General features: G+C 36.8%; 1 protein-coding gene across 11 annotated transcripts in view; it reads right to left on the minus strand.

Annotated features, from left to right (window-relative positions):
- limch1b (LIM and calponin homology domains 1b) overlaps positions 1-25,791 on the minus strand; it is an 85,958-nt gene that overhangs the window by 17,076 nt on the left and 43,091 nt on the right. For 10 of the 11 annotated variants that reach the window (XM_047802399.1, XM_027154528.2, XM_047802398.1 and 7 more), the window contains 6 exons: positions 25,643-25,740; positions 20,252-20,282; positions 17,405-17,515; positions 14,342-14,540; positions 9,892-10,144; positions 838-873 (listed from right to left, as the gene is read on the minus strand). In XM_047802399.1, coding sequence (XP_047658355.1) covers positions 838-873; positions 9,892-10,144; positions 14,342-14,540; positions 17,405-17,515; positions 20,252-20,282; positions 25,643-25,740 — 728 coding nt within the window. The remainder of the gene's footprint in view (positions 1-837; positions 874-9,891; positions 10,145-14,341; positions 14,541-17,404; positions 17,516-20,251; positions 20,283-25,642; positions 25,741-25,791) is intronic. The other variant, XM_047802396.1, reaches the window with a different exon arrangement.

Consider the following 25,791-nt stretch of genomic DNA (forward strand, 5'->3'; position numbering starts at 1 on the left):
CAATGAGAAATATATCAGATCTTATTCTATGAGACCATGAAAACATTGGGGTATAAATGACTGGTCTCGTGGCTGAGAACGGTATTCCGACCCTGACCACGAATCGCAGGTGAGTATTGTTTTCAGGGTACTCAAACAATAAAAGTCATATTGAGCAAAACCCCAGTGCTGATTAATATTTTGAGTGGAAGCCATGAAGTATGGAAAAAAGGATCTGATTTTCATATCTACGAGGACTGATCACCATTGAAAATGTAATTAAATAATTGAATAATATTTTAAATCCTTTATGTAATTTTATTACTTAAAGTTGCAATTAGAAAAGATTAATAATAATAATAATAATAAAATATGATTATTATCATTATTATTATTATTATTATTACTACTACTACTACTACTACTAATAATGCTAGCTTCAGGCTTGTGTAAAGAAAATGAATATGGAAATAATCCCTTAGAAATACTTACTGCACCTTTACACTTTAATTGCATATCAGATTGAATCTGATTTTTGTCAGTAGTCCAGTAGAGCATTGAACATTTTGTATCATCAGAGTCATTAGCAACCCGGCCACAGTGTTAAACACTTGAATCAGTAAAAACATTAATTATACCTGTATGAAGATGTGTGCCACTGCTCTCACTGCCACACTGAAGCATTCAGAGCCCAGTGCAGTGTGTTCACAGCTCCTGTACCGTTAGCCAGTTGTGTTTATGCTGCTTTTAGTGAGCTGACTCAAGCGCATGCAAGCACAAGGCTTCAAATAAGTGAATGCACACAGATAAACGACTCAAAAGTGTGTGATAAACGACTTGGTATAAAAAACGACTTACTCAGGGTCATCAAATACACTATCACTGCAGCCAAATCTATAGCAGATAAGACATGAGGGAGAAAAAAAAAAACAAATGCAAAGTTTCATCATAAAATCAGCTCAAATATGGACACCGGTGTGTTCAACAGAAAATGAATCATGTCCTTATCAAGTCCTTATTAAACTGTCAAATCAAAATATAAACCTATTGCGTGTGTATGAGAGTATTCAGGTTATACCATCAATCAACATAATTCCCCTTTACAGACACAAGAGGGCATCCTAGGCAAAGCAGAAGCCAATGATAACATACTTTACAGTCGTGGCCTGCTTTCCTCTAAACCAGTGACATAGAGTGCGGTTCCATCATAAAATCTGCCACAAGAAACACACAACATGTATCCAAAAAAAAAAAAAAAAAGGTAAATTGTGATATATCAGCCAAATCAACATTGTAGCTAGACAGCAGTTTAACATTCTGGTATTTATGTATTCATTATTTATTCAATTTTTGGACAAATGATCACTCTGTCTGTTCTCAAAAAAGGCAGAAGCCAATGTCGACTGATTAAATGTGTTTAAATCCTTATTAAATCACCGAATTGTTGAATGTTTTTTTATAGTGTGAAAAAAATCTAGACCAAAACATAATCAACAACCAAATGAAAATTACATCAGCTTCAGCTGTTTATATGATACTGGATTAAATCAAAATAATGCTGATATTTATTTATGACGCTGAACCTAAAGTGTTTAAAACTAACACAGCAATACTCAACCACACAAACTTACCATGAACAAGAATGCTCACATTTCTCTGTATTTATCATCAAATGAAATGTAAAATCCTAAATCCAAGTCAAAGGGTAGTTACTGAATTCTATACATAACTATTTATTATATGCAGCACAGAGCAAAAATGATATCTTAGCAAATTATCATGTATGTAATCTAGTCATACGTATCCAGCTTTTCCTATGATAAGATTACAATAACCCAAATATATAATTATTAAACCTATTTCAAGACAATAGTATAAAGCAGAATGATCTACCAATAGAATAAGAAAATGTGAAACTTAAAATGTTCTAATAATATTAATAATCTAACAATATATTTCACTTATCACATGATAAGAAATATTTATGAAATATTTAGAAATAAGAATATTAATTTACCACGCATTTTATTCAAGATGATTTTACCTAGCATTCTTTGCAGCATATTTTACAATATGTTGGATTTATAATATAAAAACAAATTATTGTATCGTTTTAATGAACTTTCCAACACTAGAACATAAATACCGGTACTTGGAGGGAATTTATTTTTGATCAGTGAGAAACTGAGAAATTTGTTTGTGCTTACTTTGAACTACACTAAACGTTTTTCTTCAGAGAAATCATAAGTATTTTCAAATAACTTAAACCAAATAATTCATTGAATTGTTTCTATAAAGTTAGGAGTGTGATTTACTGATTAAGCACAACACCTGCCCTTTTTAGACTTTCATTAAAAAGCAGCACTGGGCAAACAAACATCGTCTCAATTGTGTCTTGACCTTTCTAGGGTCCACCTAATTCAACTTTTCAAAATGCTTTGACATGATAGATTTCATTGCACAACAGAGAGAGGAAGCAATAAATAAATAGCACTGGAATTTTTCATGGGATTATGGGACTATGGTCTCCAGGAAATAGATAGCATGTACACACATGTTTACAAGCTTTAACAAACCCCACAAGACATTAGAATGCCAAACTTGCTTCAGCCTTAAAAACTGCAGTACAGAGGATAAAAGGGCAAATGACAAAAAAGTTAGATATAAAGTATAACTAAAAATAGTTTAAGAGACATAGGTTTTGTAAATAATAACAATAAACATTTAAACAAAGAATGACACAGACAACTAAAAAAAAACAAATATAATAACAAACAAACAAGCAAATAAATAAACAAATTAAAATTACAATACAAAAAAAAAATCTAATTAAAGAGATAGGTAACCAGGGAGGTTAGGCACCTTTGTCCAGCTGAAAAAGGGTGACTTTTCAAAATCTCCATCTTCCCTGTATGACTCATCTAACTGGTTTATGCAAGCACTGAAAGAAAAGTAAGTAAGTAAGTAGGTCTTGGCCATGTTTATGTAAAGTTTAGTTACACCATGCTTACATATCAATCCCATGCATCTCCTTCTTTGTCTGTGATTGATAGAGAAAGCGGACCTGGCACAGCTTGTGGGACAGAGGAGGGCCGGTCACTATGATTCTCGTTGTCATAGAGTCGGTAGTCATGGATGTGTGGTGGAGTACCTCAGAGTAAGAGTGGGTTGGACTACTGCCAAGAGAATGATGGGATTATCACCCTGGACAACAGTGAGCATGATGAGTCTGTAAGCCAAGTGGTACTCATCAAAGCAGAATGAACAAAGTTGGTTGTGCACATTATGGTGTTAGCAGAAAAAGTGCACTAGTAAACACCCATTTAATCTGGCCTGTGTACTGTCTCTTGTGGATTGATGGCAAGTCCATGGGTTTAAAAGAAGTCAAAGGTATGAAGAACTACTAGTGTAGCCCTGCAAGACACTGGGGACTTTTAAAGTAAACTAAAATAAATAACACCCAATCAAACTTTTCCATTTATTCTTGCACACAAACTTATGCATATTGCCTGCAGAAGATAAAAACTAAATGCAGACATTACTGTCCAGACTTTTTAATGATCTGCGTTAGATAAATATTACAGCATTGAGCTGTGAAAATAGTGTCAATTCTGAGCAAGACACAATGCTGTGCAACAAAAACCAAGTTACAAAGCTCTAATGCTAACACACACAGTCAACTCTAAATACAACTCTAAAGACAGTTAACCCTCAATTGCTCAACTGTATAAAACTAGTTAAAAATGTATCACTGGATAACAGCATCGGCCAAAATACCATAAATGTAAATGTTAATTAGACATAGGACTATGTGAGGTCAATACAGTAGTGAGACCAGCTATGCTGTATGGTTTAGAGACTGTAGCATTGAGGAAAAGAAATGAGGCAGAGATGGAGGTAGCAGAGATGAGGATGTTGAGGTTCTCTTTAAGAGTGACGAGGATTGACAGGATTAGGAACAAGCACATCAGAGGGACAGCTCAGGTTGGCGGTTTTGGGGACGAGGTCAGAGAGGATAGACTGAGATGGTTTGGACATGTACAGAGTACGGAGATGGTTATATTGGTAGAACAATGTTGGAGATGGAGCTGCCAGGTAGGAGGTGAAGAGGAAGGCCAAAGAGGAGATATATGGATGTGTTAAATGAGGACATAAAATTAATTGGTGCAAGAGTAGAGGATGCAGAGGATAAAGTTAGGTGGAAACAGATGATTTTCTGTGGTGACCCCTAACAAGAAAAGCCAAAATTGGAAGAAGAAGACGACGACTAGGCTAGATCAATGGAGCTTGAATGTATGATTTCTCCAGCTGTGCATGAGTCTTAATTTAGCCTTAAAATATACAGTATGTGTGCACAATGATGTACAGTGATAATGAACAATTCACCACTGTAACCATTTTAGAGCCTAACTGGAAATACAAGACAATCATGCTCCCATTCACATGTATGGTCAATTTAGAATAAAGTTTTCAATCTACTTGCATGCATGTTTGTGAGAAATTCAGGCAAAAGGAAACACTTGTGAACAGATGAACTGTGGTGAAACCATGGTCTATAATTTTCTCTTTGGGTTACCTAACTGTTAAATGTTAATAACAGGATGTTAGTTGATAGTATTCTTAGACCATGACCTTTCTGCATTAGCATTAGTATATGTTGTTATTGGAGAAATCAAAGCAAGTCTCTAAAATAATTTGACTATACAGGCACCAATCTTTCTTCTCATCAAAGCTATAGTATGTTGTACACACATTTGACATATTATATGTAAGCACAGCAACACTTGAGCAATTATGATTTATAAAGCTAACAGACTAGCCTCCTTTAGGCTCCATCACCATGTCAAGAGAGAAATATAACCAGGAGAAAGCTTAATATTAAAACTGCATATGGATGATAGCAGGGATATACTGTAAATGTCTGAGAGAGAATGAAACCTTTCGTGTCTCAGTAAAAGAAGATGGTTCTTTTCTGGCCCTAGTACACAAACGATCCTCTGTAGCAATCAACTGAAACACAGCTCCAAAATCTCTCCCTAAAACCAGGATGGCATATGCCTACCACAACTGAGGCAGACCAACAAAAAAAGCCCAATGCCAGTAAGAACAGAGTAGAGGCAGGGTATCAAGGTAAATGAAATTATATCATGAGACTTAATATAAATATGATGAGACACTGGCACTACAGCATGCTAAGGATGCTGATCCACAAAGGAGGCACTCTATTCATCTTTTATATTTTTTAAAAAGTCATGTGGAGATAAAGTTTTTACATTAATCCCAGAAGAAACAAACATAGATCAGATTTCTAATACTTTTGGAGTGTTTATTTATTAATCCTTAGCTTAACTGTTTGGTCACTGTCACAGGGGATTCATTTAGGCTATTAATTCATATTTTGGGAAACAGAACCAACTAAATAGCCAAAAGAAAATAATTAATTAATAAATAAATAAATAAATAAATAAATAAATAAATAAATAAATAGTTCAGGTACAAAAAAAATTACATAATAAAAAATAATAACTACAGAAAATGGGGGAAAAAAGACCTGCATAACAAAACTGAACCAACTTCAGATTTAAATCTGAAAACGGATAGAAACATTTGAAGCACTAAACAAACATTACAATTATTTTGCATTTTTTCTGTTTGTTTTATTTCTGCCTTTTAATTTTTTAACCATGAAACGAGGTCTGCAATGATGCCTTGGTCTGATTATGAGACATTTTACTTAGACAACATTAGTTCCCAGTGATCACATTCACTATTGTATCATTCAAGTGTTTTATTGTGTTGTGTACGGAGCACAGGGTCATGTTATAATTTTCTTACATTGTCCATGCATGGGCAAGTCCAACTCAGCCTAGCAATGCAATGCCGAGGTGAAACGCAGGAAGCCTGATCGTTTCCCGTCTTCCTCTGGGTGGAGTGTGTATGTGCTTTATGTGTGTTTATTTGTGTTTGGGTGAGAGTGAGTCTGTTTTTAGAAAGGAACAGAAAAAGCACTATTAATTTTGTAATAGTCCATGGATGAAAATATAATGAGTAGGTGTGTAATAAAATGCACAGAATAACAAGCCACACTGTATGAAAGCCTAAGATTATATGACATGAATTCTGGGTCTTATATGCTAAACAGAAAAAAAAGCCTGATGTTACAATGGGTTAAAAAGATTTGCATCTAAGTGAAAAGAAATGCATTTCTTCAACTAAATTAACTCCTATGGCACCTTTGGGCATCTGTTTCATGTTTTTGGGCATCATGATTTAGAAGGGGAAATCATTTTCTGTTTTTTTTTAGTTTTAGACTGAATTTAAAACTTTTTTTGACTGAGTGTTAATGGGAAACAAGCAATTGATCTCCTCTCATCATCTTACCATGGAACTACATTTCCACAAGTGCATTTCTATGTTTCCACAAGTTCATTTCTCCCGTGTCACTCTGAAATGACCTAATTCAATTCGTCTCTTGTAAACAAAGCTGACATTTTTCTATATCCTGCTTTGAGCCCATTAGGTCAAGCGTTTTCATAAATGCCACCCCAGGGTCCCTGAATAGCCTTATCTGAGATGATGAATTCAAGAAGGCTTTTTACAGAAGCAGACCAGTTCTTCCACAACACAGTAAATTAGACTGCAAAAGTTCTTAACAACAGCAACTTGGCCAGGAGCTCCAAATAATAACATCTGGCAATGAATACTCCTGTTTGTCAGAGACCAAGAAGGAAGCCAGTACCTCAGCTTAAGGTCTCAGAACAAAGCTTTATTCCTGGAAGTTGAGAAAAAGCAAGTAAGCCTTCTTCAGTTTTGTACATCTAATCATAAAACAGCTAGCATGTGAGAAACAGAGGTACACTCCAAATAGGTTGCAAAGATAAAATCAAGCTTTTTTAAATAAATACCTGTAAAATTTGTACACACTATAAACTAATATCCAACAGAATTAATAAGGCCATCTGTAGGACATTTCTGAGATGCCAAAGCACCACCACACTGCTGCAATTGCAAGGGTAGGTAGTAATACAGCTTTAATCATTTCAATTATGTTTGACATTTCTTGAAAATAAATTTGGTGAGATGGTACATTTCAGTATGGAGCCTTTTTTAAATTTTGCGCTATAGATAGAATGTAGGGCTATAAAGCATTTATGGAGACCTTCGCCATTATTATTTGTGTTCAATTTCAAATTGTGTTGCATGATGTGATGCTTAAATGTGTGTTCTCCTTCATATCTTTTTATCATATGTGTACCTTATCTGTTGGAGATCTGGGGTTTGAGGTGAGGTCTCCAGTATGAACTATCTGAAGTAAATGTTCTGGTGCCGTGGCAAAGTTATTTTCAGAACTTGAATATGGACATCAAGGATCTGCACTGCTTACAGTAGGGTACAATCGTACAGCACAAACACAATGGTGGTCAAGACCTAAATACAGCCAACCTCAATTTATTAAGAACACCTACACAACTGCACATTCTTGCCAGTTTATATAGAATGGTGCAAAAAAAAAAACATCAAGTGAACAATTGTTCTAGAGGTGAAAACCTCATTGATGATAAAAGAAATCCAAGAAAAATGGTTAAACTAGTGTGAGTTGAAAAAAAACATTCATTCAGACTGTGGTGATCAGGGAATTCAATAAAACACAACCAATCATGAGGTAGATTGCCTACAATATCAGAAGACCACATCAGGTTCTACTAAAGGCAAGAGTAGGAATCTGAGGCTACATTGGGGAAAGGTTCACCAAAAATAGACAGCTAACACTGGAAACCAGATGATGTATTTTTTCCTAATCTGCACCTGCCCTGCACCTGCCCATCATGCACATATCATACACAAGAAAAGTAAAAATAAACACAGGGTAAAATACTGTCCTTTGTAGATTTTACATAGTAACTGGCAGAAATAATCGTCTGACTTAGCAACTAGAAAATACACACAAAATGTGCCTAAAAATGTTCTCCAAGAACATTCCAGAACAAGCTGAAACAAAGGGGATAAATAAAATCAAACACATTTAAATGTGCATTCAGAATTGTGCTGCCTGCCCTTACACTATCTGTGTTCTCCCACACAATTTCATGATCAGTTAGGGACAAATTGGAATCTTCTGGCTTTCAGCCCTTTACTCAATTACCACCCACATCTGGTCTCCATCAACTGCATGAAAAATAGGAAACGCCCATACTTTCCATTGTTAAAGTCGCCACCATAATGCCAAAAACTGACCCCCAACAATGATGCCAAACATATTCTTGAAATATTTGTCCCAAAATGAAGCAAAGTTGGCTAGTTCAAAATTGCTACAGTATGTGTAATCTGGCAGTGATTAAGGGTGCCATCATTTTGGGAGAATAGACTTATCTTCCTTAAATGTGCTGGCAGCTGATATGCTTGCTGAGTCAATATTTTGTCTAAATGTTTTTGGCAGAAGACAAAGCACTGGCAGTAGTGCACTGCTATTGCTGGGAAACATGAGCTACAGACTCATATAATAAAAAGGACAGGCTCTAATTCCTGAAGTAATAAACATTAAGAACTAATGGTGGCCTATTTCCCCTACAAACAAACAAAGAGCCAAAGTCTTGTTTAGAGTATTCACTTATCCCAGGATTCTTAGCTAACAATTATCCTCAATTCACAAATACTCCTTTGAGAACTCCTGAGCTCAATTTTACTTAATACTAAAGCCATACAGAAAGCACCCATCCTTGTGCCATTTTCTGCCAAAAGAGTGGACTAATTTTACTATAAATGGTCTTGAAAAGCCAGGGGGCTTTTTAAATTGCCATTTACCAATAGCATAGTTGTCACCTGTCTATATCATTATTAATAAAAGGTCCCCACTTTACACTTATCCTCCTTGTCATTACTGTCTCGTCCTAGGTTGGAATAAGCGTATTAAATATTTTATTATAGCACTATAATCCTTTGTTATCTTTTGCACAGCTTGGGTGATAATGATAGACAGTGATCGGTGCCCAAATTGTTGGAAAGTAGACCATTGTTAGCTTGTTCAAATGTGCATTCTGGTGGCAATGGCAAATGAATATTTGCTAAGATTGAGATAAAACTGAGATAAAAGCTACACCACTGGCTGATGAGGTCACAAAAGAACCAACATAATGGTTCATATGACCTATAATGGAATGGTGAATATGGATTACATTTCTACAGCTGAGCCTAGTCCTTCATGAAAATGCCCACTGCAGAAAAGGTAGTGCTAAAGGCAGCCTTCCAAACAAAGGAAAATGTAGCAGTAGAGAGCTTGACCATGAAAATAAATGTTGAGCAGTGGGGACCTTTTATAGATTACCCACTTGAGCTCACATTCACAAATTATTATTATATCACAAAAATAGCACACTATTGGTCAGGGGAATTATCGCATGGGAATATTCCACTAGATCTTAAGAAACACCCTTAGGCAAAGAACCATGGCTGCATCAGACATTTTATAAAAATCAATGGTTTTGAAGTAAAACCCGTGTTAATATAGGATCAGCTTTCCAGCGCTGGAGAGAACTGAATGTCTAACGCGTGAAACAGAGCTAAACCTTTCAAGGTACAACACACAGTACTACAAAAACACATTTGTATTACCATAGTATTACTCATTGAGTTCATTTATTGATAAAAATATACCCTCGTCAGGGTCCCCAAAAGGTTCTGCCATAATACTTGTCTGGGTTATCCTTGTCTAGTGTATGTGTGGGCCAGAGCTATCAAAACAGGGGTGGGACCCATTTGGGTTAGGGGCGTGTTTGTTTTGGTGATTTCAAATGTCAACATTGGCTTTCAAACAACAACAAAGACCCCACCTATAATGATCCAATAAATGTAATAATAGTTAAAAAAAAAAAAAAAAAAAAAAAAGCTTTAATCAATAACCACAGTGTTCATTACCTGAAAGATCTCTCTCCTCCTATCGGTGAGGTGGCACTGCTCCAGCTCTTGCAGCTCTCCTCGCGCTCTGTGCGCTGTCTACGCAAAGGAATGGGCACATATGATGACTGGTTGCTTTTGTTAGGCAGGTACTGATTAAAGGGCACTGCGGTACGCGGTTCACTGTATGATGTTCGCCGCATCAGCATGTCATCTCGCCGCATATCCGGTAGCTTCCTGTAAGGGATGTCACACTCCGAGTCGCTGCCACGGCCTGCATAAAGCAAACATGTATTAAAGGATGTTACCGGAAAACAAAAATGCTGCTATCAAAAAGAGCACAACTTATAAGTGAGCAGTTAGGGGCAGTTGAGGTAATCCCTCAATGTCCTGGTGGGAGACAAGATCAGTCAAGACTTCCCTGCCTCAAGTCTCAGATTGCAGTCCCTCCTGGGTTATCCCCAGACATTCCCAAGCTAATTGTGTAGTATAATGTCGCCAGAGTTCCATGGTCTCTATCCAATGAGATCGTAAATAAATACAGCTCTGCTAGCATTTGCGTGTATGGTGCTCAAGCCCCTCAATTCACCCCTCACAATTTGGACATTTAGTACTAGAGCACTTACTGCCTGGATGTAAAGCTATGTAAAACTATATCTAGATCTATATCTATATCTAAATCACAGTGACATTCTCCTTTCCATATCAACCAGAAAAGCTAAGAAGGACACCTCTAGCCCCATTCAAAGCCAAAGATTTCAGCTCCTCCTGTGAGTGGCACACATTTTCCCAAACCATCTTTGAAATATAATCTTCCCACTGATTCCGGGGTCTGCCCTTATTGTGTAGATTGTCAGTCCACATATTTCCATCTCACGCCTTACCAACTCAGGTTCTTCTTGACTCCTCTGACTACCACCCCAGCAAAGTGCTTTTCATTAAATAATTAACAAAATATGAACAACTAATAAATATTAGAAATAATTTAAAAGGTTAAAATATTTTAAAAGGTTCATGTCCAAATGATTTTTTCAATATTTTGGGTGTTGTAAGGTAGTATTTTATACCACCAGCCACAAACTGCACATCCATAAAATGGCATGAACTGTTTTACATTAAAATTGCATTAATTTAAAAACTGCATTCTCAAGAAGCACCTTGATCACCAGGTTTTAAGGGTGGTTTTAAGGTTCTTAACCTCCTTCCTTCATCTTGGTGCATTCTTTATGCTCTACACATGTGGCTTCAGCCCTATCTAAGCCTTTTGATCGTTTCCATAGTTCCGGGTAAACACACACTGTAGTTCTTCTACATTCCATATGTCTAAAACATTATTTCTTAACCAATGTGATTGACAGGTTCTTCACTGGGGAAAGTACTAGAAGATGTAGGCAATCAAACTAAAGATGACCAAATAGATATCAAAATAAATCTTATTAGATTAGAGGCCAAGGAGTGTAGGTTGTTTTTTTGACTTATACTCCTGAAGACACTTTATGGATTCTTTGAACAGTTCTTTGAACAAAGTTCGAGCCTAAATGTTCTCATCTGAATATACTGAAGCACCCTTTGGGAGGCAGATGAAACTCTCCATTCTAGGAACGTAGCATGAACTCAACTTGATGGATGATACTGGATAACTACATTCTTCCCTTAAGTCTAGCTTTGTTGTTTTTTGTTTCCAGTAATGCATTATAAATATGTTAGTTCTTTGAATAGAAAAAAGGCTTTTTTCTTCTTTGTTTTGAATTCTACTTGGAAAAGGTTACAGCCTTCTGGTCTGTTTTATAATTATTTTAGTGGACTCGACATAACTGACTCTTATACTGTTTGGATAAAAGCAGATTATATGCAGAAACACACAAGTTGAAGGTTAGCGGGCTAACAATTTTTTGGGTAGATGCTCATTCAGTTATACAGTCATATTAGACAATCTGCTGTGGAAAGCGTCAAAACTTCTCAGGCTTCTTACATAAAACCCTAACTACTCACTGGGGTGTATTCCACAGCAATCAACAGTTTCCCAAGCTCAGTAATGTGTAGCCTGGCCTTATAAAATACTCAACTGTCAGCTAATTATGTCCCAGTTTTCCTTTCAAACCTGCATATAAAAAAATACAAGTAGCTGTTTAAGATTCCACTTCACTTTTATTAAATATTTACAAAGCCAGCACATTTGAAACAGCATTTCTGTGAGCTCAAGCTTTGAACATGGACTGAGGCAATGTTTACTCAAAAAGGAATTACTGACACTCCCATCTGGAACTGTTTCAAAGGCGCTAAAATTACAGCACAAAAAGGGCATGCAAATGTTTTATTCCCACACGTAGGGGTCCTTAGAACGATATGTTTGATATTCAAACCATACTTTGATGTCATTGAATGTCAACAGCACTAAAATGAGCAGAATTCTTTGTGACAGTTAAAGCATCGTCTTGAAAACTTTGGGGTTATAGTGTATGGTCTCTTTGATGTGCTTCATTTTACTCTTCATCCAAGTACAGTACATGAGCTTCAAGAACTTTGTTGTAAGCTTCTGTCTGACTTGTCTGGTGTTGATCAGCTGATTCAAAATGACACTGAAAGGCCAATGCATTAGGTATCATCCACAGAAAAAAAAGAGGTGATAGTCCATTAGTAGATAGAAGCTGGTGTCTCTGTGTGTGTGTGTGTGTGTGTGTGTGTGTGTGTGTGTGTGTGTGTGTGTGTGTGTGTGTGTGTGTGTGTGTGTGTGTGTGTGTGTGTGTGTGTAGCCAAGCCTCATTGGCTTTAACAGATCTGACTCAGCAATTAAATTTCCTGCTTCATTCACAGGCCTGCTTTTTACTTGGTCTTTAAAACCAACAATAGATGAAAAGTAAGTAGTTTGTGTGGGCATGTTGTTGTTTTTTTTTTACTTTAATTAAAAAAATAAAATCTTGTATTACATGGCTACATCAATAAATTTGTCACTGTACGGTCCTTACAAAGATAGTAAAACAAACATGTTAAGAAGGATTCTCGCCATCCACTACTAAAGATCGCTGCAGAAGTATTTCCTCCATCTTTCTTTCTTGCCTTTCAAATTTATTTCTTGAAGAAATAAGAAATTGCCACACATAGAACCGGCTGCAAGTTTCTCAGATAAAGAAAACATTTGGTATTAAGCTTAGATTCAGAGCTACCAGAAATACAGCACAGATATCAATAACAGATACCAGTACTTATCCATGCCTGGCTATAGAGGATGATATCTTATCCACCATGGGGACATATAACTTGTGTGCTAAGGGCTGTGTAAAAAGCTAATAAAAAGAACATCCAAATTAAAATCACAGCCCTTAAATGAATAAGCAAATTGGGAAGAATGACATGCACCAGTTTAAAAAGTCTTGAGTTACGATTTTGTTGATAAAGAAGGTTGTAATGGACTACCATTGTCATATGATATGGAGTAATTTATCCTGAGCTAAAAAATAATCTCTATGGTGTACATGCTTACATCAACATATTAGGGCATTTACTTCTTGATGAAAATTATACTCTCGCCTCAAAGACTCCCCCTGGAGCTGTTCATCCTTACAGACTCAGAAATCAATCATTTCTATGGCAACGCACAAACGCCGAAATGAATACACAGCATGCTGTGAATAGCTGTCATATCCAAATCATGTTTTAACATCCATGCTCACTATATCATAACAACTACACTGTACATTTATTACGAGGTTATTATAAGACATGTCTGGGGAATGTGTGATGGATGTAGAGGCAACATTTGCACACAAGTGATCATTTAGTATGTTGTTTCATAGATGCTTAATCATCATCAAAAGAAAACAAAAAAATGTGGTAAAATAGTGCACAATAAGATATCAATTCTAATTTCTTCCCTTTTTGTAGTGTGATATAAATATCATTCTAATGATATTTATATCACACTACAAAAATATCATTCTAATGAACTGTATGCATACTCTTTGCTTCCATCCTCTTTTTTATCCTCTGAACGATCCATCTTCTTATGTTCTGACATATCTGCTCTAACATATCAGTTTACTTGACAAACATTTGTCCATCCTTCCTGACAAATCAGCAAGTCATGTCTCAAGATTGCAGATATGTTTTTTAGAAGGAATATGTTTTTTTGGAGACTGGACTCACAATTGAACTGGGGACCGTGGTCGCAACACTACCCACTACAGTGCCATAATGTCTTAACAAAAAGCAACATCCCTATGAGCCCCTAATGACAGTATCCTCAACTGACCTTCAAATGCTTCGAATCCAGAAAATATCCTCGGAATAATGAGGAAAAGCAGGAATATACTCTACATAAAAATCCAGTCTATTTTTACCAACTTTATTCATTTCTATGCTTCATTCTTCCAGGCTTTCAATACTGGAGACATGTGCCAAATCGACTAACACAAAGATGTAATGTTCTGTCTGAGACATTCAGTGTGCACAAGCATGCGTATGGGGGGCTCACCATCGCTGGAGCTGCGAGCAAACAGGCCATCCGGAGAGGGCGTGTGGCGTGAGCGAGAGCCGATGGAGTCCAGACTGTCAAAAGAGTCGTCTCTGGTGTGCCTGGGCGGCGACAGAGAGTCACTGCGCTCTGACTCCCAGCAATCGATGTAACCACTATCCCTAATGCTGCGCTTTGGGCTGTCCCAGTCCTCTACCTCCTGAAAAACAGACACACACACACACACAAAGTTTAAATATTTGTAGTTTCCCTTAAGGAGAGCTAAAAAGTCTAATATCTGGGCAGAAGTAAAAGCTGTTATGACCATTCCTAAAAGCCCAGCTAGCTGTTTCCCCATCACTCGACACTCATCCTCTTTCCAAGTTTCACTCTGTCGTTCACTCTTTTCAGTTCAGTGCTTGTGGCTTCCTGTTTCTGACTTGCTCCCATTGTTCATTCCATCATTTTGCAAATCTTCTTACCCCTGCATAAGTATGTAGGTAACCCCATAAATAATTTTCTAATCACCTTACACTTACAAAAATATAAGTCAGGAATTTAAGTCATTATCGGCATATTTTTTGTCTTTTTTCCTTGTTGCAATCATACCCAGATTATATTGGGGCTTTGTGAGCTCATGTCTGCAGAGAAGGGCAGACAGTGCTTCCTTTTGATTGTCATTTAATTGAAAAATTAGCTGGCTTCACCTCTTTTGTTGGGGGCGTGAGTTCGCCATCCCACGTCCTGGTCAGTAGCTGTTGTACCTTCCACCCAGCTCTCCTCTCCTATCATATTGTATTATGGGCAAAGCTGGCTGGAGGCTGGGAATTGGCAGGTGACCAAATTGGCAGGTAACCAAATTGGGGAGAAAATGGGGGAAACACTGGAAGCATATCATTTATCGATTTTTTGATTTTCAAAATCAAATGATTTATAGAAAACTACTTTTACTTTAACCTTGTCTTTAAAATTTGCATTTTGCATTTCTTGATGGCATTTTTACTGGTATTTCTCAACTTGTTCCTTCAAGCTACAAACAAGAAATTACGAATACGAAATGACAAAATGTACCTGGTTATTTTTAGTGGTAACTGTGACAATAAAAGGGTAGCTGAGATGTGCCAGTGTTGAGCAAGGGAGCTTTGTGCAAGACAGGGGTACTTCAGTAGCAGGGCTTAAAAACAAACGCTCTAGGAGATCATGTTAAAGAGGATGTGACGTCTGATTTGGCTGAAACTCATGCAGTATGTCCCTGGGTACAATGGCTCACTTTGATGACTCTCACTGCAAGACACATTCCTAACTGCGACTAAATCTTCTCTCCAGCAGCACTCGTGCACACACACACGCACACGCGTACATGCACACCCGCACGCACAACAAGTTAATTTGCTGGTGTTCTACCCTGACAAAACAGACACACTATATTGAAGCAGTCACAGAAGTGAAGTGTGGGGAGTCAGCATTTTTCCAAACTAATTTCTGCCATGTCAACAAAATGTAGACGGCTTTTCCATTAAAGCTGTGCACCAAGTTGGCATGTCCTGTGAAAGGAGGTCCAGTTCATAAAACTGAGAGAAGACTCCATACCACTCGTTGAGAGAGTGGCAGTGACCTATTAAACAGGCACATGTCATGGAGGAGAAATAAATCATTCCTCGCTGACATCATTTCCCTTCTTATGATTGCAGCTTCACTCTGTGTATGCGTGTGCATGACTGCATCTATACTATATAAAGATCTGTGCCTGTTCCCTTAGTAACTGAGCAAACCTCAGCACTATTTAGATGTGTGTTAACCAGCATTTTTTAAATAGCAGTTGGGCTCAAATTCACAATGTATATGGGCAAAGCTCAAATCAGCTCTTCTGCAACATTCTGCAATATTCAGCATTAGAACAAAAATGTATAAAGATCCAATTTAGTAAAATTTCTAGTAACATTTCTAAGCAGCTAACATAACTGACATAAGACATCAGTTAACCTTTAAAGCTTAACCATTTATTAAGACTTTTTCCACTAATCTGCCTATTCCTAAGGGTTATATTAATGGTAAGTTGTTTGTTTCATACTTTCACTTCACATTACATATTTGATTTAACATACAAAGCATTTTGAATCTGTCCAATCTGTTCTTATTATTGACTTTTATTTAAAAGCATGCTATCAGTTCATTAAACGCTAAAAGAGTGGGCAAAATCTATTAAAGTCTGCCAAAATTGTCTCCTTACTGATCTTATGTCTTTAGCCCTGCATCTGGTCTCTCTTACGATGAACTTACTGCATCAATACAAGTCATGTACGCAATCAGAATGAAAGCAATAACAACCACATCTGCATATGCCTGTGTGCATTTCATCAGTGTCCTCACAAAAGTTTAACTTTACTGCCCAGGCCTGACTGCTAAGGCCAGCGGTGTGAGCTCATCTCTGGAGAGCATAAGCCTTATAGAGCTCTCTGACCCATCTCTATAAAATCACATGCCCTCATAAGCACATTCTCAGGAAAAAGTAACTCAGGGTCCTATAAACATCCATCCTAAAAAGTCATAAAATAGCTGAAATTATGCCAAGTGATGATGACACTATAAAAAAAATGTCTGTTTTCCAGATGAGAAATGGTTCAATACAGCGACTGTAATGCTAATCATTATTTGTGTCGTGTTAGTATTAGAATAAGTAGAATAAAAAAACTGAAAGAGCTACAGTATTGTGTATGATACATGGTTGAGGGATAGTTTGGTGTATAACTGATAGAGTGGTAATATAAAAGACATAATGGTACTACAAGAATTGGGAAGTAATATTAATTGTACTCCCTTTTTATTTCAATAGTACATTTCTTTGAAGGAAGCCTGAAGCTTCTTAGACAGCAATTTGAGAAAGTGCCTTGACTCACCATGCTAAGAATGCTAAAATATAATGTGCTAACAGTGTTGTCCAGGCTGAAAGCACCATTTTCAACTTTGCCAGAAGTGTGGGGTGTGAAATTGATCAGATTTATACTATACTGTAGTGTATGAGACTGATAGAGATGTATGATAATGATGTACAGTGGTGCATATGTTATACAGTACTGTGTTTACCTTTCGCATCTGTGAGAGCAGCCCTTCAAACTCACTTAGATCCAGAGTGGGCCCGTTATATGTGGCACTGCTATTGGCTGCCCGGCCCAGCCAATAGATTGTAATCAGAACCTAGAAATAGAACAAAATCAATACACTATAAAATTATAATCCACTGCTTTTTATTTTGCTTAAATCAACTATCTATCAAGATGTTTTGCAACACGTTATTAAATGCCAAATAAAGACAATAAATGTATGTATTCAAATGAACAATGTTGAGAAAATCAGACACCCATTTTCACAGTAGAATATCAGATATGACAGCTTATCTAAAGATCGATAACCTGACGGGCAAAGCAAACAACCTTTGTTTTTATTTCTCACCCATTCATCCTACAACAAAAGAGTGTTTCTTCCATGGTAATGTGGAACGCAGTTTGGGCTGTTCAAGTACTTAACACAAATAAATACACACAAACACAGCCAGCACATAGACCGCACAAAAAACCCAGTGGTGATTGTACAATGCTACCAATGTGTTACTACAATACACAACACTGTATGTAGCATGTGTTTGGTGGCCTTCTGTACAAACAAGACAACGGCTGCCTTATGGAGGCACCATAAATAATCAGGAAAGTGGAATGTCTTCTAAGAGATAGAAAACGATCTGCACAATCATTAGCCATAGTTTCAGACACAAAAAAAAAAACACAAAAAAAATCCTAAATCTTTATTCAAAAGGCTGTTTGTAATACAACTTGTACTCATGATGTATCAGGATCCTGAATTAGAAATTTCAGCAATGCAACCCTATAAAGTCCCAGTGAGCTTGTGATTTATGCTTAAATCAGCATCCTTGGCTGAGGGCCACTTGAAAGCACTAGTCACCAGACAGGACACAACCATAAATAAACTTTTCTAGTTCTTGGAGCTGTACATTCAGGATGTGGGCCTTCAGCTATTTTCCACAAAAATCTATTTAAAACAACCTTCTCTTTGATCAATGTCAAATAACTGACAGATTGTAATATAACGTACTGTTAATATTCAATCAAAACACATTACCTCTTGTTCAACAATACAGCCACATAATCCTCATTTCAACCAAAAAACTAAAAGCAAAAGGGAGGCAAGAAGTGGTGTAAACTAGAGATATTTATCTACACAGTCAGAGATTATTTCTGTTGACAAAACATGCCAAGCAGGAATGAGCGTGTTCGTATGCAGTATGCATGTGTGTGTAGTTGCTATCATTCTGCAAAGTTGCAAAAGACAGAAAGATGCATGCTTACATACTGTAGTTTCAACCAGTTCCGTAAGCACTGAATGGAGACTTAGTAATGAAACTGATCACATTTAAGGCTTTATTACCAAACTTCATTAGCCGTCTACACAGAACAAGCAGTTTACTTCAATATATAATGGTATATGGTAGTGTAATGCAGCCAAGCCCAACATTGTTTTTTTTTTCCACCTACAGCTAACAGCATTCCCAAAGTGGAAGATCCATATTTCTATAGTGTTATTTATAGTGTCCCTCACTCACAAGTCTGTTTTTCTCTCTCCTGAAGTTAATAAAACAACAGCTTGTGATCTTATCAAGAAACCGCAGAGACTTTTCTTAGAATGCGACAACTTTCTCATATCAGAACATAATTACAGTACTACCTCTGACTGTTACTAGGCACCAACAGAATAATAAGTAAATAAACGTCTCCTCAAGTAAACGTTACCATATCGAAGAAAACGCGATTTTATAGGGAGCCTCCGTGATACATGCCAAAGTGTGTATTCTTATTATAGAACTGCTCACATATCAGAAAGAACATATTGATATAAACCTTGCAGCTGGGAATACTGTCAAAGCTGCTGGTATAGGAAAATTAATCACCTTCTGGATCAACATTCAACAGTGCTGTGGAAAAAAAAACAATATGACACTATTTATAATACACAGCACCTGAATTCTCGATTCAGAAGGTGTTGATTCATGTTCTATGTTCTATAACAGCAGCTCTGACAATAATTCCAACTTAACAGCAACGATTAAAGGTTAATATCGATGAGCTTGCTGTAATATTTTATCGTTTCCATGCAACACGTCATATTCAAGGCTCCGCTTAATGAGAGACTAATAATTTATGAATTCAAATAAAAATACATAGATTCAAATATTTTTTATTTAACAAACTTAAACTATTGTTGATACAGTAAGGATTTCTGTAAGGAGACATTAAAATTTAAGAAAGGTGTTATTGCTCTAAAGGGGGGTTTTCCGCCATGGCAAAGTCTTAAAGGAAAAGGAGTTTGCATTTTGTTTTTCTTTATCAATTTTTAGTTTAATATAAAAACATGATGTGATGTGTCATTTTTTAATTAACTAAAAAGTGTAATCTTTACCTGTGGAAAAAAGTGGAACAACCACTGTTATTATAGGAAAATAATTTACTCTGCGGTGGTAACGGCTGGTATCGCACTAACACAGAGTAGATTATTTAGTAACCATAATTATTGCTCTATAAAAGTATAACCAATAATCTCTTATTCTTTATTTAATATACCATAATGCATAATGAGATCATGCATCAATAACTCTACTCTGAGATCTCTCTTCATTATGCGCTCAGTCTAATCCAGCTAATCCAGTACGCTGAATATATGTGTGACTGCGGGCAGAACTGAATTTTGTACTCTGTAAAAGAGACCTACAGGAAGAGATCTGGAGTTCACTGTGTTAAAGAGGGCTTGCAATAGAGCAAAGCAACGTTCACTTAAAATCTTAAAGAACATTTCAATTTGAAAATATAGACTTATGGGTAGAATTCGATATAATTGAATATTGAAACAAAAATTTACACTTACATTTTTCAGCCTCTTGTTGCAGTCTGAGCCTCTGTGTGGGGAGAGGGAGAGAGGGAGGGGGGGAGAGAGAGAGAGAGAGAGAGGGAGGGGGGAGAGAGAGAGGGAGGGGGGGAGAGAGATTGAGAGAGAGAGAGAGAGAGAGAGAGAGAGAGAGAGAGAGAGAGAGAGAGAGAGAGAGAGAGAGAGGGAGAATAAATACCACTTTTAGATACAAACATTGATATATACACTTTGGTATCTAAAAAATTAGTAAAAAAATGCTTATGCTCTGCGTTTGTTTCTATTTTGATATGACAAGTTTCATCACAAATAATACTGCTTTGACAACTTGGGCGAAAAGTTGATTGTTTAATAGAGTTTCTTAGAGTACACTTGAGCTGGTATGGGCTCCATACGTTTATTTAAAACCTTAAGATCCATTTTAGATCAAATTCAGCTAGTCATCTGAACACAGGCTTCAGAAGACAAGATTAGGCATGAAAAAAAAAATCAGATCTTTTGTGCAAATAAGTTAACTTAATATACATCACACATCTACTTTTTTCAAAATTTGAAAAGCTTTAATTTGTTTCTACTTTTGAATGGAAACACATATCTAGCTTTCTTGAATTTGTAACAAACATACAGCCATTAACATCCTTCTGAAAGAACCTTATTTATACTGATAATTGGCTTAAAGCAATGATCAGTGCTACTTCTAACTACTTACACATCTGTAATGTTCATTTGCAGCAGCACAACATGTTTTCAGAGAGCTCTATCTACACAATCTTGCCTATATATTCAATTACACCGTTGAAGAACAGGAAGATTGTAGTGAATTGTCCCTGCCATCAAGTAGCCAAGCAAGTATGTAGGAATATTCCACTGGGAATGGGATGGAAAATGTTATTTGTTTTCAGGTGCTAAGCATGGGAAGCAAATGAGAGAGTTCTCTTCATTCCCCACAAAAGTTAGGAAATACCCAGGATTCTTTATTTTCAGGATTTCAGGGTTTTTTATTTTCAAACTGCATGATAAACTCCACCTCTTGCTATTATTTGTATTCAGTCTGAAAACAAAACCAAATATCATTCGAAGAACAAAGAGCTAAAGAGGAGATGATGGGCATCTAAAAAAGGAAACAGTCATGCTTTGTATCTTCAGGATGTCATGATACTGGTTAGGAAATATCAGAACAAGACAAATTATTCGTCTTCATCCTGAAATAACAGCTACAGCTTTTGAGATTCCTAATTTAACTGTCAATAATAAGAAGTGGCACCAAGAGGCATGGTCAGGAAAGAGAGGGAAAGAGGAGGAGGAGGAGGAGGAGAGGAAGAGGAATAGATGGAATGTTCTGATAAACAGTTTTGCTCCAAAAGCTCAAAAATATTTCAAACTTTCCAATATTGTGTCTAATAAAAAAAAAAAACAGCCATTGTATACAGTCATACATTCATTCATCTCTGTGATTTTAACTCTGGCATGGTTGTTGGTCCCAGACAGACTGCTTTTAGTATTTAGGTAACAATGTTTTGATGAAAGAGGTCAGAGGAGGAAGTTTGCAGTTTATCTAGATAGTTTACAAGACAAAAACATCTGGCAGATCTGGCAACGTTGTCCTCTTTTTTCTCCACCTGACTGCAAGTAGCAGGAACATTTTTATTTGCTAAAGTAAGCCAGCGGTGACAAATTCCAAAGCGTATTAGATCACAAGTCCCGTTAACACAGATAACCATCCTCTCTCCCCCTCTCTCTCAATACCTGTCAGAATCTGCTCTGTGTTTCCATCATCACACTGCCAGGCTGCATAGTTTCTCTCTGTGTTCACTTTATTGACAGCACCACCAGTCATTTCAGTGGAAAGACTGATGCTAAGGAAAAGATATGAGAAAGACAAGGTAATAGGGAAAAAGATTTGCATTGCATTTTAATACTATTTGCATTAAAAGATATCGCAAGTAACTCCAGCCCACTCCTAAAGAAACCCCAGCCAACTCATAAAGACATTCCGGCCAGCACCTATAGAAACCCCAGCCTGCTCTTAAAGAAGCACCAACCCGCTCCTAAAGAAGCCCCAGCCCGCTCCTAAAGAAACCCCGGCCCGCTCCTAAAGAAGCCGCAGCCTGCAATTACTTGCTAACTAATATTGAGGACATAAAATTGCGTGCTATTCAATGCTAAAAGACATTTTCAAATTGAAACAAAATAGATGCATGTTTAAATTACTTGTGGACTTGTGAAAATGAAAAAAAAAAGATCTAACAGAGAAGTGTCCATATAGTCTATGACACAACCAGCCTCTAGCTACTGCTAATTAGCTGTTTAAAAAAAACAGATGAGTGTAGGCTAGTACATGTAAAACCTTATAGTAAAAACCAAGCCAAAATAAAATCAAACACGGTAAACATGTCAAACCTCGAAGATGACACATACCATCACTTATCCAGAAATTAGCTAGTCAACATTTTATTTGAGCTACAAGTTAAATAGTAGAACCTCACTAAATGAAAACAGAATAAAGGGCTAAAATCAAATTAGTGTTTTTTTAGGAATTTTACTAGTACATTGAACCCATTTTTTCATCTATTTCCTCATTTTCCACCCCATTTCCAGTGGAATATTCCTACATACATGCTGGGCTACTTGATGGCTCAGGGTAATTAAGCTAGTGTGTGTTTCATTTTTAACAAGCAAACAAACGTGACTGTCTCTGTTTGCACTGTCGCAGTCTCTTAAAAAACTGTGCTGAACTGCAAGAAGTGTTCCTGCAATTCAACACAAAAAATATGCACAAATGCACACATTCAAAAGTGTACAGAAACCAATAAAAGCCTGAAACTCTATCTTTCCACCTCGGCCTTTTCAGAGTGAACAAACCAGTCTTGTAAGCAGCACAATCTTCCCTTTCTTTTCTGTATGTAGCTCCACGATACACACAGGACACACCCCCTCATGACTGACTGATCTATCACCGGACAAAACACAATCACTATGACAACAACTCTAATCCTGAGCCATGTGTTCACACACAAACACCCCGACATTTGTGAAGTCAAAGAATGAAAACAATAATTCCTATAGCTTATTAATTCTACACCTAAAAAAAGATTTGTTTAAGGACAGGTGATTGTGAGGACATGTGTCCTATAATTGTGAGGGAATTTGGTCCTTTTTGGCCCTCACGAAAGACTAAAAACGTATATTCTGTTGGTTTTTAAATAAGACCTGCATAAAGCTGCAATAAGAGCTGCACACACACACACACACACACATTTTTTTTATTAATTAAAAAAAAAACGATATTTTTGTGAGAACCTGCACTTTTGACACTTTCCAATACTTGTCATGACAATTTTTGGCCCATTTTTGGTCAAACACACGGACACACACGCTTGGACAAGCACGCACAGACACACACACACACACACACACACACACACACACACACACACACACACACACACACACACACACACACACACACACACACACACTCACGGATACAGATGGTGTACAAATGTAGGAAATAAAGGAAACGTAGGTCAGAGCACATACTTTGAGGATGTGGATGATAAGTTAAAGTTAAAATCTGAAAGGTAATATTTAGAGTGGGAGAAAAAGCCCTAGTGGACATAAGGGTATACTGTAGAAACAAAACTGAAACATGAGAATAGAAATGCACAGATCATGTGCCCTTCCACCAGTGACCAGATAATTCAGGAAGGAGAATTAGATATTATCAATTTGCCACAAAATAACTAAAAGAAATTTCCCAATGTACTTTAACAAACATAGTAAATCAGTCGAGACATGTTCAGTGTCTGATGTCTCTTTGTTTTGCATCCGAGCCACACAACTACTGCAGCTACAGTAACAAGTACAGGAAGTCTCTAACCTGAAACACTTTACATAATGACACTGTAAAATCAGTGGAAACCTTAAAGCACAATCCTTACCTTATGAAATCTAACTGACATCTTCACAATGTTTATGTGGCAATTAAAAATATATAAATATGTACAATGTTCATGCTACATTCACAAATCACCGGCTGTGAAAGTAAATGATCAAGTTCACTATTATACAAATTAAATATACTTATACAGCACCTAAACTGAAACCAAATACCTTACAAGCTGTTGCATGTTATTAAAAAAGCTGTAAATGAATTTTGACCTGAAAAGATCTCACATTTTTTAACTATGTCATTGCTAAGATACCTATGATTTGTATATATATATATATATATATATAAAATTTTGAAAACAAGCTGCTTCAAATGAGATGTTTGCACGACAGCACTGCTATTAGTCTCGATTCAGAAGGTGTTGATTCATTTTCTATAGCAGACACTCGGACGTTAGTGCCAGTAATGTGTTAATTGTTGGGTAACAGATCGTTCATAGAGACTTGAATGGTGGATTCACCACAGAATTTATATTTAAAAAGTTTACTGATATATAGATTAAAATTAGGTTGTCATTTAACAAAGAAAAAATATAAAATCATTGAGCTCTTTAAGGAGATTTGTAAGAATTTTTTTTAAAGAATTTGCAATGCAATTTGAATCTTTTGTGCTTAGATATTTTTTATTTTCAGATAATCAACTGAATTGGTGAAATTGCAAGTACAGGAACCTTCTTTCAAACTTTGTTTTATGATACTTGTGCTGTTCTTGTATTTGACACACATGAATCTCAGAGAGCTTACATATACGTTTACATTTATGGCATTTGGCAGATGAGAGTTAATGATGAAAACAATTGGGGGTTAAGGGCCTTCTTCAGGTGCCCAGGATTAGCAGCTTGGTGACTGGGATTCGAACTCACAACCTTCTGGTTAGCAGTCCAACACCTTAACCACTGAGATAGCGCTGCCCCTACAGGCTCCCATGCTCCCCCTGCTCCCACTGCCCCGGGGTTTGGCTGTGTGTGTACTTTGTTGACATCACACACCATGTCTTTGCCATATTGTTGATTATTTTCGGCTTTTAACTGCACACATCTCTGTGTTTTACTCCTTATATAGCATCCACAACAATATAATTCATAACACTGCAACTGTACGCTACACAATAATGTACCTTTACCAGATTAGAGGTTACAGTAAGATGCTATGCCCTAAACCTCAGCATGCTGGATTCTGTTTACAGATTTTGGGGACTTTACTCGAACTTTACAGTGTTACTCATTAGCTACATTAGTCTTTTAGATCACTTCTAAATATGGACAACAAGCATGTAGCTGATCAATAGGATTTGATATAAAGGAAATGATTATGTGCATTTTTTCAACAAATTCTACTAGCTTTCAACAAATTCTACTAGCTTATACTAACTAAGAGGAACAGATTAGAAACCACCTGAGCAGGTCCACAGATACTGTATGATGCTGAAATGGCTCTTACCGGGTGGTGCGTGTGTCCTGTAGATCTCCTGGGTCAAACAGCTGAGAGCCTTTCAATCCCAACTCCTCACAGCCTTTCAAAAAGAGTGCCAAGTTGTCCTAGACACACACACACACACACAGAGAGAAAACTTGTGGATCAAGTACAAG

This window comes from Tachysurus fulvidraco, chromosome 17, assembly GCF_022655615.1.
Source record: "Tachysurus fulvidraco isolate hzauxx_2018 chromosome 17, HZAU_PFXX_2.0, whole genome shotgun sequence".
Taxonomy (NCBI): Eukaryota; Metazoa; Chordata; class Actinopteri; order Siluriformes; family Bagridae; genus Tachysurus; species Tachysurus fulvidraco.